This window comes from Drosophila albomicans, chromosome 2L (assembly GCF_009650485.2).
Source record: "Drosophila albomicans strain 15112-1751.03 chromosome 2L, ASM965048v2, whole genome shotgun sequence".
Lineage (NCBI taxonomy): Eukaryota > Metazoa > Arthropoda > Insecta > Diptera > Drosophilidae > Drosophila > Drosophila albomicans.
The window spans coordinates 14,758,777-14,780,500 of NC_047628.2; the positions used below are offsets into that span (position 1 = coordinate 14,758,777).

Here is a 21,724-nt window from a genome sequence, read left to right on the forward strand (position 1 = left end):
ACAATGGCGTCAAATGTTTTATACCCGATAAGAAGTTTAATTTATGCGAAAACATGCTTTGACCCGACTACTCCGCCTCCCCCTCGAACAAGCTTCGACAGCAGCCCGAAGCGACAATCAAACAGACGGTCAGATAAACATATAGTACTCGGCATGTTGCTACCGATATACACATACATGCATACGATATACATATACATATGCAGTCTGTTGCAGCTGACTAGGCTGACTGGGACACGCCCACAATTTCACACGCTGAACGCCCTGTTATTGACCTTCATTGGCGGCATGTGCAGCAGCAGTTTTTTCTTCACACTCGCCCAGAATGATGGCCATAAATTTTGGGTGCAAGAGTCGCTTCCGTTTTTGTGGTTTGTCGATGTGCGCTGCGCTGCGTTGTTTGTTATTGTTGTTCTCATTCTCGTACTTGCTGCTGCGATTTATTTATTTATTTAATGCCATGTTTTGTCTAGACACCGCAGCCTGACTGACATCATTTGTGTGTGTGAGGAGGTCCCCTATTTGATATTTAACCAGAGATAACTCTGTTTTTATGGTCCTCGCACTGTCTCGACACATCCCAAACGATTCCTGGACACATTTTATGCGATTTTCGTCTGGACAGCCAGGCAAAATGGCAATGGTAAATGGCAAATGGTAAGTGGCAAATTGCAGGCTATCCAAACAGTTCGCGTTGCCTGAACAACGTGTCGCTGCATAAGCAGCTCGAGCAATTAAAAGCAAAGAAGCCAGACAGAAGAGCAGACAAAGAGATTGAGAGCAGCGAGGCGGCAAGTTCTGTGCCTCATTAATGCGACCAAAGTGTTAGAACGTTTGATGACAAATGAGTGTCGTTTAATTAAATATCAACTATTTCAAGTGTTAATAGTTTGTTTCACAGTCTGCTGCTGGCAACATGCTGCTAACACACGCAGCATGAGCTTAGCAACATTTTGCAGCTTAAAAGTATGCAATAGTTTTCACATAATATTGAAAATGTAAGGCGAAAGCGTAACAAGAATTTTTGATTCAAATAAGTCCAGTGAAGAATGCCATTGAAATTACTTAAATATATTAACTAATTTTAACATTGCTTACTTAAAATATTAAAAGTTAAAACCGATGCTCAGAAGCCGTCTAGCTGCTTGGCAACATTTTCAAAGCAGCACAAAAGTATGCAATTGTTTTTATACGCAACTTAAAATTAATTGCTTTAAGCGTTACTTTTCAAATGGCTTTTACAATAGATATATAATTATATTTATTATACGAAATATGGTTAGACATATGAAACATATGAAAAAGTAATGTATTTCAAAAATAAATTGTTAACAATATGGCACTATGCACGTCCCGGCACCAGAAGTTGTTGGGCTTGGCTTTTACTGTAGCTTGCAACGTATTTAATTCCATATCGTATATGATGATGTTGATCAGATCATAGGGCTCGAGAGGATGCAGACGCATTGAGAAACACTTGCGGCGATCGCAACATCTTCCCCAGTTTCTTGTTATGCGTGCGTCCATTCTCATGTTGTTTGACCGACTTGATGTGATTCAGCGTAATGTTGCATACCCCACAATAATAGGTGGCATTGGGATCATTAAATTTGCGTACCTCGTGCTTGGCATACACGTAATTGCCGCTTGGATTAAGGGGCGACAGCAAACCATTTGGATGAATGCGATACATATGATTGCCATTGTATGGCTCCGCCAATGAAAACGGTCCCGGGGTACGTTCTCGTTTGCGATGACGCACTCCGGCCATGTGTATGGCCAGCTGAGGCTCCGAGGTGACGATGACATCGCAAACCTTGCACGCCAGCCACTTGTTATTGGTGCGCACCCAGTGTCCCGCCTTGTCGTAGTAGCCCTCACCGTTGGGCTTACTAATGTGGCGCTCCACGAGCCGATGCCGACGTCCGTCGAAATGCTGACGTGCATGTATCGCCGATGTCAGCTTCAGATCACAGAGATCGCAGTGCAAGACAACCGGGCCGGAGCTGCGCAAGTGTCGCAACATATCCTCCGATAAATTGTGACCCTTTGCGAAGCTACGGCGTATGAGCCAAGAGTCAACGCGACGCTGGTGCGACCTAGACATGTAATGATCCAGGGCGTTGCGCACTGTGCGCATTGCCGTGTGGCACAGATGGCAGCAGTCCCAGCGGAATAAGGATGAAAGCTCAGGTGGCATCTGTGTTGTCACCAAGGAATCTAAGAAGAAAGAAAAGTAAGGAAAGTAAGGAAAGAAGGGAATTTAATATATAGTGTTGTATAAGTTAATTAGTTCACTCGTTAATTTCAGATCAGCGAACTCTATCGAACTTTTGTGTTCGCTCGATTTTGCTCCCAATATCGTTTTATCGATAAACTAAGAACAGATACGATCGATGGTATCTGTTCTTCGTTTAGTCTTATGATTTCGCTAGATCACACGCTAGTACATTTAAGAATTTTCATTATTGCGTCGATTTTCTAACTTTTTTTTTTATTATTCGATAATTGCTGTTCATCATTCTTTGCTGTAATTTCTAATTAAGATTTTGCTAGAGTTTTGTAGCACATTTAAGAATATACTTTAATACATTTTAATGACAATTTTTAAAACGTATAGTTCTTTATATATATATTTTCAATATTTCACATACTATGTTAAAATTTAATTATTTGAAATCTAGCAAATAGCAGTAGAAAAAGTAATTAAATGAAAGAACCAACTAACTAGTTTAACTACTGAGCTAGAACGAAAAAAAGAACCGAATTCAACAACTGAACAAAAAAAAAAGGCTAAGAGGAACTTATTCAGTTCGTTCGCTTTAGTGAATATGTAATTTTTGTTCGTTTGCGAACACTTGTAAAAATATGGGAATGCAGGAAGACTTTTTTTGTAAAGTTTATACAATTTAAATAAATTTCAAGTTATCTTGTAAATTATGGTGAAATAAATAACCAAATCGATTTGTGGACTTACCAAAAATACGCTTATATTTTTGTTGATCGGTTAATGTATGATTCTGCTCCAGTTGCTGACGCTTCTCAAATGGGTGCCCAAGCTCAAGCACACGTGTCAATTGGCGACAGATGGAACGTATCTGATCGCCACTCATATGCTGCTGTTGCTGCTGAGGATCACAAGAGACCTTTCCATTATGTTCGCCTGGCTCAAGCACTAAATTAATGTTGCGAGCAGCACTCGGCGATGCATTCAACTGCTGAGGTGACACGAAGCCAAAGTTACAACCGGCTGATTGCTGTTGCACTTGCGATTGCGGTTGTGGTTGAAAGATCAACCTGGTGGAACTATTCGGCCTTGGCTTAGAGGACTTGCGCGATGAAGTCGGTTTGTAGCCATTCAGCTGCCTTGGCTGCAGCGGAAGTTGATCAATTCCTTTCGGCGGTTGCACATGGAGTTGTGTCGGCAACATATCGACCGGGACCATCAGCAATGGCTGTTCATACTGCAGTTGCTGCTGTTGCTCATCATAGTCATAGTTATGCTTGGCCCAGAGCATGGTGAACTGCAGTGGACTCGGCTGCTGTTCGTGCAGCGTGGCCATGAAGTGATCATGGGCTGTTTTAGTTGCTCCAATGGCATAGCCATTGTTCTGGAACGTAGAGACATTGTAATTGTTGCCATCGTCGTTGGCTTGATTGGACACCACATGCACGCTCTCCTGCACCATAACCAGCTGCGGCGGATCCTCCAGCGGATTGTTACCCGCCAGCGGAGAAGCATTTGGATCGAACTGATGATCATGGACGGGGCAAGGTAAATGCAATTTATTGCTTAACGCCTTGGCCTCATCGGTTTGCATTAGATGATCGTTTTCGGTGCTGCTGGGCGGCAAATTCACCTGATAGCGATAGACAGTGTTGGGCTCACCTTGAGCGCGCAGCTCCACAAGCACCGGCAGATGTCCGGTGAGAGTGCGTGGCTTGGGCAGAGCTGCGGCCAGTTTGCAGATGTTCTTGGCACACTGCAGAGCAATCCTCTCGTGCACGGGCGGCACACGTGGACTCAATTCGTATTTCCGTGCTAACATATTCGTATTGTTTAATGATAAATTTTTTGACGATTGTTATTTTTTATTTTTGTTCTTGGTTTTGCGGATCTTTGGACGACTTTTGAGAACACTTTACATAGAAAATAAAGAACTCGAGGACGTCGAATCACACACTTTTCAAGAGGCCGCGCGAATCGGTTCAACCGCTTAACATCTAACAATACATTTGAATTTGTTTGGAATTGGTGTTTAAAATTGTGTGAAAAGCTGTTTCACCAATCGAAAAATACATAATAAAACACGTCCACGCGATGTATATATCAGAGCTGTCTCTGATTCTCTTATTTCATTTCTGTTGCATGACTTAACTTTTTATTTGTCTGCTGTCAAAAGCCTATGTTATCAAGATGCAACCTTACTTTCTTCCAGAGTTGATATTGATAATTTCTCGTGAAGATTTTTTTATCTACTTGGTCAAGAATTACATTTAATATTTGATGTATTTTTTAATTTCAAATGTGAAATGTCAAATGAGCGTCTTAATTATTTAACAGAGATAAAATTTATAAATCTAATGAATCAATGAAAGTTTTACTAGGGTTGTCCAACGTTCTACAAATGCTATCCTTTTGAATATCTTTAGAATGAGATGGCAATAGAGCTGCTAGACGTATGAGTGTTGTCAAAAGAGATGACGTTGCAAGAAATCTGAAAGAGTAGAGAATGTCGATGTGCTAGAGACCGTGGATACTAATTTTTGGATTCTGAATAAGTTTAAATAAGACAAGTTATAAAAAGTACCATTAAATCTTTAACAAAACTTTTGGTAAAGAGTGCGCATATATTTAAAATATTAAGTATACGACTATTCCCTTACTGAAACATTCCCTTAAATTTGAGAATTTTTATGACTAATAATTAACAATTTTATAATAGTTTATTTCTTAAAGTATTCGAAGTGCTATTGATTTTATTTATATAAAATTTATTTTAGTCTGTCAATTCGTGTTGTAGTCTAATACAAGTATAATTGAATAGATTGCTTGCTGTAAATTTACAGAACCTTTAACGGAATATTTAATGTGCCGACTGTCAGATATTTCACCTTAGATATCTGTGAATCACTTTACGCCCTTGGCTTATCCCGGCATTTATTCAGTTTGTGCTAAGGCTCCGTTTGCTTTTTTTCATTACGGAGCAGCTGGCGCCATAATTTAGCATCATTTGAATTCGAAAGGCTTCTTCTGTGGCAGCTTCAAGGCCACCACCCGCTGCTTAGCTCAATTCCTGACGGCAAGTTCAGCATTTATAAATGTCAGTTGATGTCTCAGGGCTGCCTGGCAGAATTGTCCCAAGAGGCCTCTTTCGAGGGCTGAATAAACGGAAATACAGCGATGAGACAGAGCTTTAAATATTTCCGACAAACTGCTTTATAGAGTGTGTGGCAGGCAGACAAAGGCAAAGGAATGAGCGAGAGATACATGCAGAGACTACATATGTGACTTGCCTGGGGGCATTAAAATAATGTTTAGCGCGTGATTTTGTGCCAGGTTTTTGTGGCGCTTCTTTCGTTTCACATCTTCTGGCATCAATTGTCAGCGTTTAGCTGCCGGCCAGGTTTATCGAGGCACCGCGCCAAGCACACAGGTGCCACAAAGCGAGCCAGCCAGCGAGAGAGTAAGGGAGAATGTATGGGGATTGAAACGACGACTGCCAACATCAATAACACTAATGGGAAAAGGATAAAGATAAGCATTAAATAACACACGTACGCATGGCAGTTGAGGCTTATGGCAAGACCCGTGACGTTGATAGCCCGAATCGTAGCCGGAAAGCAGGAGTAGGAGCAGGAGCAGGAAGGAGCTGTAGCAGCAGTTGTAGTCGCAGATGGAGAGATGGCGCTGAAGCCTACATATGTATGACGGCTGCTTGGTTGTAGTTGAACTTCAACTGGGAGTTGGGGTGTGCGTGCGTGAGTGTGTGTGTGTGTGTGTGTGTGTGCATGTTGAATTGTGTCGGCTTGCCAAATTGTTTGCCCCGCGGTATTTCACAGTAGTGGGCGTGGCAGCGCGTACGTGTCAGCTGTTAAGCGTGCTACGTTTCCACCATTCTCTCTCACTTCACAGTCAACTGCTTTGTTCGCACTGCGCACATTTTTCACATTTTGCACTTCCGTTTCCGCCATTGTCGTTGTCACAGCCCCAAGGGTTTGGTGGGAGCGGGACGGATGACGGGAGACGGAGGGGGGTGCTGTCCCCAAATTGTGTCACACACGTGAGCAATTTAAAGTCAGAACATCAGCCATGACGTCACGTTGCTCTTGTCTTGGTCCTTCACTTTTCGCGCCATTTCAATTGCAAACTTAATTTAAAACTGAGCCTTGCGGCATGTAAATATGCGTGCTGTATGCGTGTTTAATTTATGAAACGCCTGCTCCTCGCTTTCTCAAATATGCAAATCCTTATGTGCATTGATTTTTCTACCAAGAATTTCGTTTATAAAATCCAGCAGCCTTTAGCCGCTGCCGCTTCTGTGCTTTGGACAGAAAGCAAATTGTGCAAATTATACTTTAAGAAGCTACAGAAAATTCAATATGAGTTCTACGAAATTTTCAGCTATTATTATTATAATTTTGTGCAGATAAAAAGATCATTTCAATGAAGCTATCTTATTAATATTTTCAATTAATTATATTATTTCAATTATTATATTTTACTGTCTTGTTGATTTTTTTCATGCCATGATCAACTTTTCTTGTTCTGCTGCCACGTGGTGCATACATGCCAAATGTAAAACGCTTTTTAGCTATTTTTTCCATTGTTTTTTTAGGAGGAATCCGAGAACAGAAATCTGCTTTCATAGACGATGTAAACAAGCATCGAATTTATGGAATACTCGTATATTTATTATTATTAACCATATGTGTGTACAATGTAAGACCATAACCAGTTTATTAAAAATATATTAAGCATTTACAAAAATTAAAATCAAAACCCGACACCATAAAATTTTTTTAGTTTTTAGTAGAACTACTTTCCATATTGGTAATATGATCCAGAGGGACTCGTAAACTGGTTCAAAGGAACAACATACTTATTCGCATGGCAATTGTTAAGGACACGACCATAAACGAGTCGATTCACATTCCGTGAGATCATGTAGTCATAATGGCTGAAACCTCGCTGGAGAATGTACGCATTGTCGATACAGTTCGGTATTCTTTGTCTCAGCAGTTGAACGTCCTGTTTGCCAGCGAGCCAATCGTCCTCAGAATAATGCAATGCCACCTTACATGAAACTCTAGTCAGATTGTAGGCGGGTGCTTGGTTTTGGTAGGTGACTTGATTATGCAGGGCCGCCTTGTTAAAGCGAGTGAATTGTTGGGAATTCATCATGTATGCATAATGATAGACCTGAACACTTGAGGCGCCCTGACCGGTGTGTCCTACAACCACGTTGGTCATGTTCTAAAACAGAATGAATGATAAGCTATTGCACAGTACAGTTGTAGATAAGTCAACTCAGCACTCACCGGGTTGAACTCTGTCCAGCCAAAGCCGCACAGCACAAACTCAAAGACCTTGCAGATGTCGCTGCCCGAATCTGCTGCGCAGATGTGGTTACGGAACTGTTGTATCAAAGTGTTGTCCTTCTGGATCTCCAGACCACCCATCAAATTGAGTAGTACCTAACAAAAAGAAGAAAATAAGTAGTAATAAAACGTTTAAATGATAAGTAACCTTAATCAACTTACGCCATATTTGCCCTTGAAGAGACTCAAAAACTTAAGCACGGGACTCTTGGTGTTCTGCACGTAAACCGTTGGCGATAACGCCTGCATGAGAGCAATTTTATCATTATAGTGCGGCAACTCACTGCACAGCACAAAGAACGCTGTGCTGCCCTGCGAATGTCCAATGTATTGGATCTTTGGCTGCGACGTCGTTGAGATGATCATATCAATTGCCGCTGGCAAATCGTAAACGCCAATTTCATGGAACGAGAAGTCCCAATACTCTGACGGCTTAATGTTGACATTCTGGTGATCCCTCGAGTAAATATTGCCACGTGTATTCAGCATCCAGACGTCATAGCCTTGCTGGTACAGTTTGTAGGCTAAACCTTGTGATGGGCCCATTTCCACCCAAATCGCCGAACTGGACATTAGGCCATGGACTAGCAGGATCGGTGGAGCACCCACGCGAGGTATCCGATGCAAGCACAATATATAACTGTCGTGTGTGGTTACATAATGCGTTTCTGCTGGATATCCATATTTCGAGATCATCGTTATCTAGCAGAAGATCGCATAACAACACTTGTAGTTCTATACTGAATTTCTTATTTCCAGAATTTAACTTACCGTTGTCAACGTGGCATCTTCTACAATGTCAACCGGTGTGAGCTCACGTTCATGAATTTCGATGGCGTTCGGTGGGACAGGGGGGTTGACGGGAGGATCGACTACACTGGGAGGACTGACATCGATGGGAGGATAGATGACGGTAGGAATGATGGGAGGAGGAACGACGACGGGAGGAGGAACGACGAGGGAGGAGGAAAGACGACGGGAGGAGGAACGAAGGGAGGAGGAACGACGACGGGAGGAGGAACGAAGGGAGGAGGAACGATGACGGGAGGAGGAATGACGACGGGAGGAGGATCGACGACGGGAGGAGGATCGACGGCGGGAGGAGGCTCGACGGCGGGAGGAGGCTCGACGACGGGAGGAGGCTCGACGACGGGAGGAGGATCGACGACGGGAGGAGGCTCGACGACGGGAGGAGGCTCGACGGCGGGAGGAGGATCGACGGCGGGAGGAGGCTCGACGACGGGAGGAGGATTGACGATGATCTTTTCAGCAGGAGGGTATAGCAGTTGAATACAGTGCGTAATACTGATGCCAAATCCACAAACATTTGTGTAATCAATAGGAAGTTGAACATCTGGATAAACTGGAGCAATAGGAAGTTGAACATCTGGATAAACTGGAGGTTGTGGAGGCGGTAAAACACTTATTGGTGGATCGGGCTCGCTAGGAGGTATTGGTATTGGTGTTGGCTGAATTGTTGGTGGAATAAATATTGGATTAATTGGTTGAACTGGATGGGTTGGATGGCTGATAATTGTAAAAAATGCCCCTACAAAAAAAAAAAACAACAAAAACAGAAAAAAACAGTTAATTAACTGTATGATGCAACAATAAATAGTATCATTCACCTATAATATTCGGTATAGTGATATGGCATTGCGTGCTGACAGTATCCACTTGCAATTGATATTTTAAGATTGTTCTCTTAATGAGCTCCTGCTGTTTTAACACTGAACGCTTTTGGCTTTGACAACGTAACGATAGCCCTTGGGCCTGTAAACCGACAGCGTAGAGCGCCAAAAGCGCTAGATGGAGTAAGAAGTCCATTACGATCTCCTGATCACTACTGGCCTGAAACGAACCTGTGCTGTCCTATATATAGTGGTGATTTCATAACGCATAACCAGCCATATCCAAATGCGATAATTACATTCTCAAATCCATTAACAATGCATTATCCACGATTGCAAAATTATATAAATTCACCGGGATCTTCTTAGAACCTACATATATTTCTTAATCCAATTTGAGAAGTCGGCTTCTATTGCATAGCTCTAAATATTATTTTTAATTTCATTCGTTGCACTTTAAATAAAAGTGTGTCAGCAATTTGAGATCAACAACACAACTTGTTAGTCATTTTGCAGATGTTCTGGTCTTCAAAGCATAATTTGAGGAATAAATTAAGATTACCTTAAACAAATATAAATAAAAGCTGTTTTGTTTTGAGTTGACATTTTTGCCACTTTTATTATTTGTTGTTCTTAATTACTACATTATTTTTTTGTTCTAAGACAGACATATTGTTTTATGTTTTTTCGTTAATTGATTTTTGTTCATTGGGTTTGCTTTACAGTTCCAACAAACATGAGCACGCAATCAAAAGATGTTTGGAAGATGACTCAGCCAGAAAAAGAGCAAGAATTCAAACGGCGTTATAACCTTTTGATGCCCATAAAATCAAACATTGATACTGGCGTCTGTCGTGATACGTTTCTGCAGAAATTGTTCAAGGAAGTGGATCTGCCCGACTATGAAAAGTTTCCATCTGAATTGAGCTCGGATTCGACGTCAACACCAGAAATGATATACACGTGGCCATCGAGATATTCGGCTAGCATGACTCTGAGCGGCATCTTAAATCATCAATCAACATCACAATTCCGAAGTGTCTCATCGCGACATCTGCTGCATCCTCGACCAACACTGTATGGCTCATCGCTGTTGTTGAGCATCGTGTCGGGCAGCACACGTCTCTATGAGGAGCTGTTGGAATCGCTGAAGCGATCCTCGTTGTATTTCATGTTCTCGCGAGCCATCAATCGGTTTCGCATCATGGGAAGAATCTCAGTGGATTGGGGACAAATTGATTTGCATAGTTTGCCATATGATTTATTTGGCTGGTCATTGGATGGATATTTTAAGCGTTGCGCTCTTCCCGACTCTGTGTATTTAGATGTACTTCAAATGAATTATAGCGAGGAAATGCTGAATTGGGTTAAACTTAGTGTTGACATCAATGAGATTGTACGCTACTATAAGTTCTTCTACACACAAATATTTCTCGACCGGGGCTATGAGAGAATGATGAGTGCCATTTGGGATCAACAGCAATTGATCGATTTTGGAATAGAACTAGACAAAACACTGACGTCGACAAAGAAGGCATTCGAGAGTGTCATCGAAAATTCGCGTAAAATCGCTAATGCCTGGTGGGGTCGGCACAGGGCAAAAGTGATCAAGGATTGCAAAAAGCGGCACACAGAAATTCAATTGCGAATACCTATTGAATGGCGTTATGTGAGAGACTATTTTGCTGCCCTGACAAAGATGCAGATCCAAAAAGACCGCCAGCCAATTGAGGCGCTTCTCAAGCAGCGCAAAGATCTCGAAGAAGAAATGCAAAACAATCAAAATACAACAACACAAGTAGCGTTTGTTTATGCAATGATCATCGAGGTTAATGCAACGTAATCACTGTGCCATTGAATATACTGCTAAATTTTCAACTTATTTCCGCAGAATTATGGGGCTCGTTTAAACATTTTCAATACTAAGCTCGCCAATGATTCCGCTGAGTGGGACAACCAGAATGTTATTATGCGCATTCAAGTAAATAAAGTTAAGGACGAGCAAAGGATGAGGGAAGTGGAAATTGAGTTTATGCAAAGACGTGTCAAAGAAGTTCAGGAGCTGCTTAGTGCTCAAAGAGAGACATTACTTGACGCTCTTGTAAGATTGTCATTCAATTAGGATTTCATTTAGCTTAGCTAAGTTTTATTTGCAGATTGTGCCAAAGGTTGAGAATCCAAAGCGACGTGCGAAGAAAGTTGAAGGTAATCGAAGACTTCAAAGCTTCAAAAGGAGAGGTTTAAAGTCAACAAGCATTAGATCATCGTCTAACTAATGTAAATTTGATTATATACATCTTTTTAGGGAGCTTTAAAGTTCAGCAATAATTTTGATTAAGCAATTTTACTACTGATTATATTTTCTATTAATTATCTGTTGTGGCCACTGCGTTAATGAAGTTTTCCGAATATTAACGTCTGTACTTTTTTTCCAGCTTTTGATAGGCTTAAAAAAGTGCATTTAAAAGCTTAAACTTTAATATACTTTACCAAAGCTTGCAAGTGCTTTCAATACAAAGAGCTATTGAGGGCCCAGGATTATTTCTCCATTATTTGCACTTCTTAATTGTTAAAGTGCAGTCTGTGCATTGCGCTGTTATCTTTGGTAAGTTTATATATATATTTTTTTTGTACTCCAGCTGCTGCTTCTGTTGCTTCGGCTGCTTTCTTGGCAAACTTATGCCGCTCGCTTGTTTGAGCAAATTCGATTATCAGAATGGCAGTCGAGGAACAGGCAGCCAGTAAAAGGATAATGCCATGTCGCCGCATTAACGCGTTTTGCCGCTGTAGCCAGCAAACAGGAAGTTGGGCGACCAACCCGAGGAGAGCAATGTAGACAGCTCCAACGTGGCGTGAAACAAGTTGGGGAAATTGAGTTTGGCTGCTAGCAGCCAACTCGACAGTGTTGCCCTTTTGCGCTGATTAAAGCTACGCGGAAAGCTTATGCGCTTTTTTTTCTATATATATTTCGCAGTTTGTCTGTCTCTTTGTTTTGCCAACGTTTTTTTGCGGTGATTCGTAATTTTTTCGAGCATATCATTAGGATGCAGTGCAGCCTGGCGATGGCAATGCCAGCCATGCACAAATGGGATATTAAGCTTCACTGACAGCCGCGTTTATTGCGCAAACCCGAAGCCGTGTCCCAAGCCATGACACATATTAAATTTCATTTCACTGGCAGTTGGAGAAATAGGGCGCCTAATGAAGGTTAAGCAACTTTTAATGTCCTCATATTCCTCTTCTCTCACTCTCCAAGCTGCTTAGTCCTGGCCATTTTGCAGACCATTAAATGTTTTGCCTGGCAATATGCCATATGTTTTGACATGGACATCTCGTACTTTTGGATGGGAGAGTGAGTGTGGGGGATGCGCTCGGTTTAAGCTAGAAAAACTTTTCTTATCATTTGCGAGAAAAGTCATAAAGACATGTAAGGCTCTCCGTGTATGTGTGTGTGTGTGACGATGAGAGAAAATGGTAATGATGACGCCGGATCACATACACACATATGCTGGGCTTAACATTACAAGCGTCTAGAATCGCCACTAAGAGGCAATTTAATACACAAATGGGGCATGCGACATGGAGACAGAGAGAGTGAGAGGAGGGAAGCAGAAATCCTTTTAACCAAATCCTTAAATGGCATTGACAGAAATCGGCAAACAAGTGACAGAGCATCCAAATAAATAAATGACATTTTGCTTTCAGCCACTTTTTTCCCTTTCATCATTATTATTAATATTATCATCATCATTATGGAAATACATTCTCGTACATGAATGTGCTTTACAAATTGCTATATAATCTGTGGTAATTGCATTTCATGCTCTGATAGATTTCACTTCGGTTATCCATAAAATTAACAATATTTTGCCATACTAAAATGGATTGCTATGTTATTAACAAAGACGGTCTTCAATAAGTCGGAACATCAAATGGAATGTTTAAGCAAAACTGAGTTTGCGGTAAACTATTAACTATTCATAAATAAAAAAAATAAAATTCACTAAAAAAATATTCGAAATATTTAGATGTGATATTTAATGCTTTTATTAAAACAAATATATTATTTAATGGTAGTATACTTTCTCATGAAATGTGATATAATTTCCTGTGAAGTTTACATTTTTCTTAGCTGATTTCATTAGACACCTTCACACACTTTAGAATGCTCATATTATATAGAATTTGTTATTGAAATTGTTTTTGTCACGCTTGATACGCGCCTCTCCCGCTGCTTGTCTCCCAAGTGTGAGAACTGCATTAAAGAAACGCTTCCAAGCGTCGCTTACAACTCTATACTACTATATGTATATAATGTGCACACCCAAAAAGTTGAAAGAAGTGCCCTTCGCATTCAAGCAGAACGCTTCGATGAAATTAGACTTTAACTTGAACTTTTGCACTCGTTTTTGACTTTTATTGTTATCAACATTTACATGAGCCACCACTTGGCCACTTCCCCTCTCTCTACCTCTCTCTCTTACTCTAGCTTGCTGTAATTTTACGGTCCATTGAAGGCGGAAATCGCCACACAATCAAATTGCCCAGCTTGATGTTGTTCTGTGCGTTGTGTAGTGTTGCCAACGAACAAAGTGTGTCGCCTTTTCAAATGGAAATGCTTTAAGTTTTCCAATTAAAACAAATGCAAGAAATGCGATATAACAAACGGAATTTTCATACTCTACATATTTTGCTTTTGCTTATTTCGAGAATTTTTCAACTCGCTAAATTTATGCGTGGAAATATTCCATAGAAGTCGTAAATTTTGGCATTGCGACAAGGACGAACTCGAATCGCGACTTTCGATTGGCGTTTTTTGTTTATGTAAAAGCCTTTTGTTTTTTGTTTTCTTTTTTTTTGTTAGCTTGGTTATTTATGCAGTTGCTTTTTCGCAACACTATCTGCCAGTTGTTGTAGTTGTAGTTGCTCCAAGCTGGCCGTCATGGTTCCTTGTTTCCGCACACCATTTCATTTTTCGTCCCTCTCCCTCTCTCTTTTTCTCTTATGCTTTCTTTTTCTGCATGGTGTCGCGACTCCAAAACATGAGAAGTCCATTTCGAAATTTATGTACACACAAATTGAAAGCGCACTGTAAAAGAACGAACATCACACACATACCAAAAAATAAAAAGAAAAAAAGTGAAGAGAAAAGAAAACTCTCCAAGGAAAGAGTGAATGAAAAAGGAGCAAGAATGACTCGCTGAAAACTTGGCTGCATTGCTCGCATTGCAAAGCGAGTAAAAACAACAAGCAGAAATGCCTTCAAGTGACACTTGCCTTCTAGCATGGCTTTGTATCGAAGTCCTTTGGCTATCCTAACAAAACGCTTTGTGAAAGGCAGGCAAAAGCTTTAATACCGCCAATGTGAAAGCTGCGACAATCCTGGGAACTAAACGGTGCAATCAGTGTCAAATATGCAAGATAATTCATGTAACTGATACCATAAGTAAGATAAGTTCTTAAGGCAAAGCTGCAAACTTTAACAGCTTAATGTATAATTTATTTTACAGTCATATATATCAAAATCTTATGTGAATATAATGACTTAGAATTAGGAAATTACGATATAACATAACCATGTAAACTAATTAAACAGATTTACTTTGAGACAAAATCCTGCACTCTTGGAGTTTATTTTGTGTTAGCTTACGAAACAAGAAGTTCGCGGTTTACTTCTTCATTCAATTTACCTTTGTCGGCTTGAAGCATTTCCCTATGGCTAAGCTCTAAAAAGTAATTTAATTTATGCTCGCATTAAAGCAAAACTTTTATTCAACTTTTGCCATTCACCGTTCGCTATGATAACATAACCTATTATATAACACAACGTTACATATAATATATATATATATATATATTTCAAAACAATAAAAGTAAAGCACGAGCCAAGTTTGTTGCACTTTGAACTCGCAGCGATGAAGCAGCGTTAGCTCATTTATAAGGGCTCATTGGGTTTTAAACCTCAGCATTGGCATTGCCATTGCGACTGCTGTTGCCTTTGCTTTGCTCTTGCCGTTTCCATTGCTCTTGGCATAAATTAAATGGAGGAGTCCAAGTTGAAAATGGGTTGTTGCTGGTTGCAGCTGGTTAAAGGGTGCATTGCTCCCAAACCTATGACACAATAGGAACAGTTACTCTAGGCACTCACTCAGCATACAGCACACAGTATTCGCTCCTCGTTGTAGTGAACATTCACCTAGAAATGGCATCTGCCCGAGGAACTGCTGCCAGTTGCCATTGCCATTGTCATTGTCATTATCATTTTTGCAGTTCGCAGTGTCAATGGTAGTTTCTCTGAGCTTCTGCCCCTCCAAGGCTTCCACAGCAGCTGAACTAAGCTGTCGAAGCTGTGGCCTGTTTCCGTTAACTGTGGCTAAGTCTTGCCTTTCACACTTGAAGAATGTCTACAATCATACGGGCTTATTTTAAATACTATATATGGAAAGTTGTCAAATGTTGATTATATATTTATATGTTCTTTAGTTAATGTATCATATATGTATGTATATATCTAATATGATTATTATATGCATACATTATACGTTTCGAATTTATTAAATATTATATATTTTGAATATTTTAAATTTGTATTTGTAGACAAAATCTTTCAATATATTGAAAAAGTTTTTTCAGTTATAATTTTCACATTATATTCTATAAAAACATTAAACATAGCGAGAAAGAAAGAAAAATTGTCCCAACCTCTGATTTGATTAAATTATGATTGCTTATTCTTATTTATAAAAGCAAATAAATTTAGTTTATAGTAGACTTTAAACATTGAAGTTTGTGTATTATTAGAATTAAAAATCATTGAGTAATAAAAATTGACAACTAAACTTATTAAGATTTGCTTTTAATATATCCGATAGAGTTTGAGATACTTTTTTAAAATAATCGTATTCGTAATGATATTTCGTATACGTAATACTTTCTACAATTTGTCATAAATTTGTCAATTCACACCTAATTTTTAGAAAAATTGTAATTGACATTAAAAATCGGTCAGCTTAAACTCAATAATCTCAGAATATTTAAGTTTGTTTTGTGTATTATTTGAATTAAGCATCATTGACAATTTATAAATATTTACAATTAATTGTTATGATTACCTAGTGAAATATCAAATAGAGCTAGTAGAACTTTGAGTTTTCGTTATATTCATTTCTATAATTTGTCAAAAATAAAAAAAAACAAACAAAAAAATTTTAAAAAATTCAAAAATTTGTTTTAATATTAAGAATAGAATATTTTAGTTTGTGGCGTGTGTTGTCCTAATTTTATTTAATTACTTAGAATTTGTTAAAATTAATAATCATTTAGTAAGCCTATTTGACAATTAAGCTGGTAAAAATTTTGCTAATTGGAAATATTGACATTTATAATACTCGTATACTTAATTATATTGCGTATACGCAAATTTGTAGTTGTACTCAACTAATTTTCAGAGATTTTCTAACTCGAACAAAAATGAATATTAGAAGATTGGGTTTATTTTTATGTTATATGTATTTATGTACTATTAGTATGTGTTCAAGGTAATTGAAAATAGTTTATTAATTTATTTGTGAATGAAATCTTTTGCGCTTAGCTTTTTCGTTGCGTGTATTTGCGATGGTAGCTTTAAAAAGCTGCCACGTTAAACTTAATTATCGCACAATGCGCAACTTTGTCTTGTGTGTTATGCTAATTTCATTACAATGGACTGTGTTTCGGGGGCCGCATCGATAAACCTCATGCTCCGCAGTGTTGTTGTCGCTGTTACAATTCAGTTTGCGGTGCTAGTTCCCTATGTCCCTAAGTCGCTCCATGAATTATGATGGACATTGTCATGAAAGCGCGAAAAGGGGAGCGAGGGCAGCGGAAGGGGCAGGGGGCGGCTGTGGTCAAGGGCTGGAGTGGTGTGCGTGTTGTCGGTGTTTATCTCTCTGGTCAACGGTATACTTAGCACATGGTATCAATGAACGAGACGGCAGACGGCGGTTTGGTGGACGAGTTTATTGCTGGTTTGCCATTTTTGCATGCCACGCCCCCTTCCACGAACACCTCCTGGGCACACAAACACACACAACGACGATAAATGGCTGGAAAATGGGGAAATGAAGTGCTTAGCGGGCGGGCATTGTGACTTTGGTCGCGCCACTTCATTATAAACATTTCTCAATTGATTATCGTTAGTGAGCGAGTGTGTGTGTGTGTGTGTGTGTGTGTTGGCGTGTGTGTGCGTGTGTGATAATGCCATAATTATGCCTTTGCTTTTCTTGGCGTGGCAGAAACTGCGGGAGTTGAAGTCGAGAGTTGGCAGCTTGTGGAGTTGGAGTTGCGGCTTTGCCTGGGCTTTGCTTATACATATGAATTTGCACGCATGTCCTGTAAGAGCATACACACATACGTTAATGTGTGTGTTTGGTCCTGTCATGGGGTTTTACACCATGTTTATGGCGTCATACGGTGGATGTGGATGTGGGCTAGTGGCTGCCACTTTTTGCATGTGCCTCTCACATTTAAGCAAGTAATCCACATAAACTGCTCTTGAAATATTTCATTATCGTAATGAAAAGGACTAAAATACATTTATTTTTTTGCCAGCTGGAAGTCGTCTTTATTTATAAGCATGTGTGTGAGTGTGTGTGGACCGTGTTGGAGTTTCCTTATTGATAATGAAATGGGATTCGGGCTCGCCATCATTTTGGTCATGCGATGAAGAAGGAGAGAGAGAAAAATGGAAAAGCTTTTGTTTGCCTCAAGCGAAAACACTTATGCTGCAGGCTCTGGCAGTTTAATGTAGTCCTCTTAAGTACAACACACATTGAACGGGGAGGCACTTAAATGCCAAATGGATCTCCCCAGCAAGGTGGCAGGCAAATTAAGGATTATGCCTGTAGACGAGGGTATTATGCTAAGGTAAATGAGTAAAATAGTGAAGGAAACTGAAAATGAAATTGAAAAGGGTGCAACTTAACTTTAATAATGATAAGTTTGCTTACCTTCTACAAAAGAATATTTTGGCTTAAAAACTATTCATACATTTACTACAATGCAAAAGCAGCCTTAATAAAGAAGTGTAAAATGAATTATGGTCCATAGCAAATCTGGCAATGAGTTGTGTAATTTATACAAATCAAACCTTAATTAATTGCACATTAATTAAATGTTCGTTTGGTGTTGCAAAATTAGCAAAGTTTTCCACTGACAGCATTTGCTTGATTCAATTAATTTATTGTAATACAAAATGACATTAAATTAATTAGGGAGCCAAATGCTCAAAATCATCAAACACCGCTCAACAACATTTATATTTTTGTCAATTGTGAAGTGTGGTTGCTCAATTCAATTTCACTTCTTGTCTGCTTATTTTTGCTGTGGAGTGTAAAGTGAAGTTCTCCATTAATATTGACGCCACACTCAGTTGAATGTCTTCTCATGTTCCATAAATTAATCAATTGGCGCTGCTTCTGCCGTTGTCCTTGTTGTCGCTGTGCGTAATCCTTTATCACTCGTTGATTTTATTGATGGGGCAGAGCAATCAGCAGCGGTTGTCCAACCAACTCCTTGCACACACAAAGGAGTCTTGGCTGTCATTAAAAATCAGAGATAATGGTTGCACAGCCACGCATTGCATTACATTTCCCCTTTTTTGTTCCATCGCCTGGCGACAATATGCAAATAATGACGTAATTAATGAAAGCGCAAAATAATTTTCATTTTTCGTTTAATTTTTTTCTGCATTTTATTGATAATATTAACAGGCAGTCAGCACATCGTGTCACTGGAGCATGGCGAGAGGCATAAAATACTGTGAAATTTATGGCGAGCGATTTAAACAATGTACGAGTATATATTGCAAACGTATTTGTTGTTAGTTAATTTAAGTTCATTGCCGCGTTATATGTGGGAGCTGTGCAATTGAATTAAATTTTAAAATTAATTAACTTAAATGTTATTGTGATTGCGGCATTAATTTAAATTGTTGTTTGTTTGCTGCAATTGGCTCGTTGGCGAATGAAAAACAAATCTTAAAGCTAGACAAACCCTGACCCTCATCGAGAGAGGCTTTTGGGGGCTGGGAGCTTTGCAGTTTGTAGCACAAAATGTGCCACGTGCACACAAAAGCGAGGCAAAAGTAATTACAACCAAATGCAGACTGTCCAGAGCGCCAGAGCTGATGCTGCGTGAGGCAAAGGCGTCGGCCAGTGGAAAGTGGCAGCAAGTGGCAACTGGCAACTGGCAACGGGTAACTGGTAAAGTGGGCATTGAGTGAGGCTGACAGGCATCGGACTCGTACTCGGATTCGGACTCAGAGTCGGAGTCGGAGTCGGAGGCAAACGCATTGTAATTGGCAATGGGGCGATTCTGAAAGCATAATAACATGACTCCAACTCCCAAAGTCCTGCGCATTTGGCATGGAGTCAAGTCCTTTCTGCTGTCTCTGAATCAAACGCAATATGGCTGCGCTACTCCGGTCAGACAGACAGACAGACATCGAGGAACTTGAAAAGGTTAAAGTCAAGTGGCACGCTGGGCACAGACAAAACGTTCTTCCCCCTTTTGGCTTCTGCAAACTTTGGCCAAGTCGTAAAGTTTGTCTACGCCTAGCAGTTTAAGCAGCGCCAACTTTTAGACTCCATCCAAGGTCTCAGCTCCGCTGCTCCAAAAAAAAATTACAAACTTGACGCAGTTTTTCACTCGCTAATAAGAAAGAAATAAATAGCAAACGTCACATCCGAAATACTCTTAAAAAAGTGAATTAAATTGTTGCAAATATTGCTATAAAATAGGCTTTTCATTTAATTTATTTATTTGATACATTTTAGTATATTATTTAAGTCATCACCAGCCAGTTGAACTCAATTGAAAATTATACATTTTTTTCGCTGCGCTGAAGCGTAATAACTACAATTTAATATACGCAAATGGTGTATGCATTATTTAAATTATTTACAGTTCAGTTATTGAGTTTGCAATGAATGAAATTAAAACAAATATATCATTAATAAATTCTTTTATATTCATTACTGAATGGTAAATATTTTCAATTTTGTCTCTCATACAATTTGATTCTCTTTCTCTACTAAAAATCACTTACAAAGCGTAACAAAATCCAATGTTACCTGAAGCAAGTGTATCTTAGCGACTTGTACTTATAATGAGCTAGACAGAGTCAAAGTTTTCGCAAAGCTATAAACCAGGCCAGCGCCTCTATAAATTGGCCAGGCGTTGTTTTATGGATTCTCCTTGGCCGTCTGTGATTTCGCATTCAATTTTATGCGCGCGTGATTAAAAGTCACGTGCGTGGCTAATGATGGCTAGAAGAGACACAAGTCAGTAAGAGAGAGTGAGAAATTTGTATGACTCTATGGAGAGGGAAAAGCGAGGAGAATGTGGGCAACTGCTGCAACTAAGTGGCAGTCTAAATGCTGCGACTAAACAATGCTGATCATAATCTGGCGACAACAACAACAGATGCTCAACCGAACTCCTAACGAGCTCAGGCAACAACTAGGTCTCAGTTGGGAGTCTGCAAGTCAAGACTGGCAGGCATTTAAAGAGCAAACTGCTGCTGCTGCTCCTCGAACTGGAAAACAATGGCAAAAAAAGGGCTGGCCAATTGATTGGTCTCATTTTAATAGCCGCCTACTTCTTCGACTTAAGGTCTGAGCCGGTTTTCTCTTGGTTTGGTTTGCCTGCTCAGCTTACAACATTGTGTGGAATTTCGTGTAGTCAACAAGCTGTTTGATGCCTCTCTGATTGGCACTTGGTCTCAAAATAGAGACTAGCTAATTGTCGCGGCACGCGCCAGGCTTCAAAGTGTTGTAACGACGATCGACGACGTTGATTGCACCCTGTCGACCAAAGGGAATTGCCCAATTTAACGATCTGGCAATTTGTTAAAACACCGCAAAGTAGGTCAAAAGTGCAACAGCATAAATGGCACGCAAGATGTTGAAAGCAAAAAGTTTTTAGTTTATTGTAATTTATAGTTTTATAACTTTAAAAAAGTAAGAACATTTTGCAGCTAAAGATATTTGAGTTAAATATTGCAACATTTAAAGTTGCTCTGCTACTGCTGCTGCATTTAAAGTTTGAATTTAGTTACTAAGGCATATGTTATGTTAAAAAAATATTGTTCAAATTTAATAATACCCTCTGTTGGAATATTCCTATACAAACAATAAAAAAAACCACTTCATATATCGATAACTATCTGGTCAAATTAAAACCTTCTCTTTCTCTGCGATCTCAATGTGCGGTGTTGCAATTGAAATAATTAAGTATTGATTACAATTAAATATTAAAAACATAAATATTAAAAGTGAAATAAGTTTCTTCTTATTTGGAAATATGAAGATCAATGCCCTCAACATTTTAAAGTATCCTCCAAACTTCAGTACTTTAAAGATTTTTGTTACAATTTTATTGAATAAATATTAACTTGACGGGTTAAAAGTAAGATGAAGAAAATAAAGTCTTTGGACTCCAGAAATTCTAAA

At 39.4% G+C, this 21,724-nt stretch overlaps 3 protein-coding genes across 3 annotated transcripts; 1 reads left to right on the forward strand and 2 right to left on the reverse strand.

Moving 5' to 3' along the window:
* Nucleotides 1–1,255: 1,255 nt before the first annotated feature.
* On the reverse strand, nucleotides 1,256–4,326 carry LOC117563895 (uncharacterized). The gene is made up of 2 exons (XM_052002515.1): nucleotides 2,978–4,326; nucleotides 1,256–2,220 (listed from the first exon to the last, which is right to left on the reverse strand). The coding sequence occupies exons 1-2, from the start codon at nucleotides 4,047–4,049 to the stop codon at nucleotides 1,439–1,441; spliced, it is 1,854 nt and encodes a 617-aa protein (XP_051858475.1). The 5' UTR covers nucleotides 4,050–4,326; the 3' UTR covers nucleotides 1,256–1,438.
* Nucleotides 4,327–6,937: 2,611 nt separating this feature from the next.
* On the reverse strand, nucleotides 6,938–9,457 carry LOC117564878 (lipase 1-like). Its single transcript, XM_034243825.2, is given in 6 exon segments — nucleotides 6,938–7,477; nucleotides 7,543–7,698; nucleotides 7,765–8,304; nucleotides 8,374–8,565; nucleotides 8,568–9,151; nucleotides 9,231–9,457. Coding segments are annotated over 6 exon segments (2,109 nt in total). The 5' UTR covers nucleotides 9,430–9,457; the 3' UTR covers nucleotides 6,938–7,039.
* Nucleotides 9,458–9,841: 384 nt separating this feature from the next.
* LOC117564879 (uncharacterized) lies at nucleotides 9,842–11,637 on the forward strand. Its single transcript, XM_034243826.2, has 3 exons — nucleotides 9,842–11,061; nucleotides 11,125–11,334; nucleotides 11,390–11,637. The coding sequence occupies exons 1-3, from the start codon at nucleotides 9,970–9,972 to the stop codon at nucleotides 11,507–11,509; spliced, it is 1,422 nt and encodes a 473-aa protein (XP_034099717.2). The 5' UTR covers nucleotides 9,842–9,969; the 3' UTR covers nucleotides 11,510–11,637.
* Nucleotides 11,638–21,724: the final 10,087 nt, after the last annotated feature.

Coding starts and splice junctions, on each gene's coding strand:
- LOC117563895 (XM_052002515.1), bottom strand. CDS start 4,049: ATGTTAGCACGGAAATACGAATTGAGTCCACGTGTGCCGCCCGTGCAC. Junction 2,221..2,977: donor AAAATATAAGCGTATTTTTG/GTAAGTCCACAA, acceptor CTTTCTTCTTAG/ATTCCTTGGTGACAACACAG.
- LOC117564879 (XM_034243826.2), top strand. CDS start 9,970: ATGAGCACGCAATCAAAAGATGTTTGGAAGATGACTCAGCCAGAAAAA. Junction 11,062..11,124: donor TTTATGCAATGATCATCGAG/GTTAATGCAACG, acceptor TTATTTCCGCAG/AATTATGGGGCTCGTTTAAA. Junction 11,335..11,389: donor AGACATTACTTGACGCTCTT/GTAAGATTGTCA, acceptor TTTTATTTGCAG/ATTGTGCCAAAGGTTGAGAA.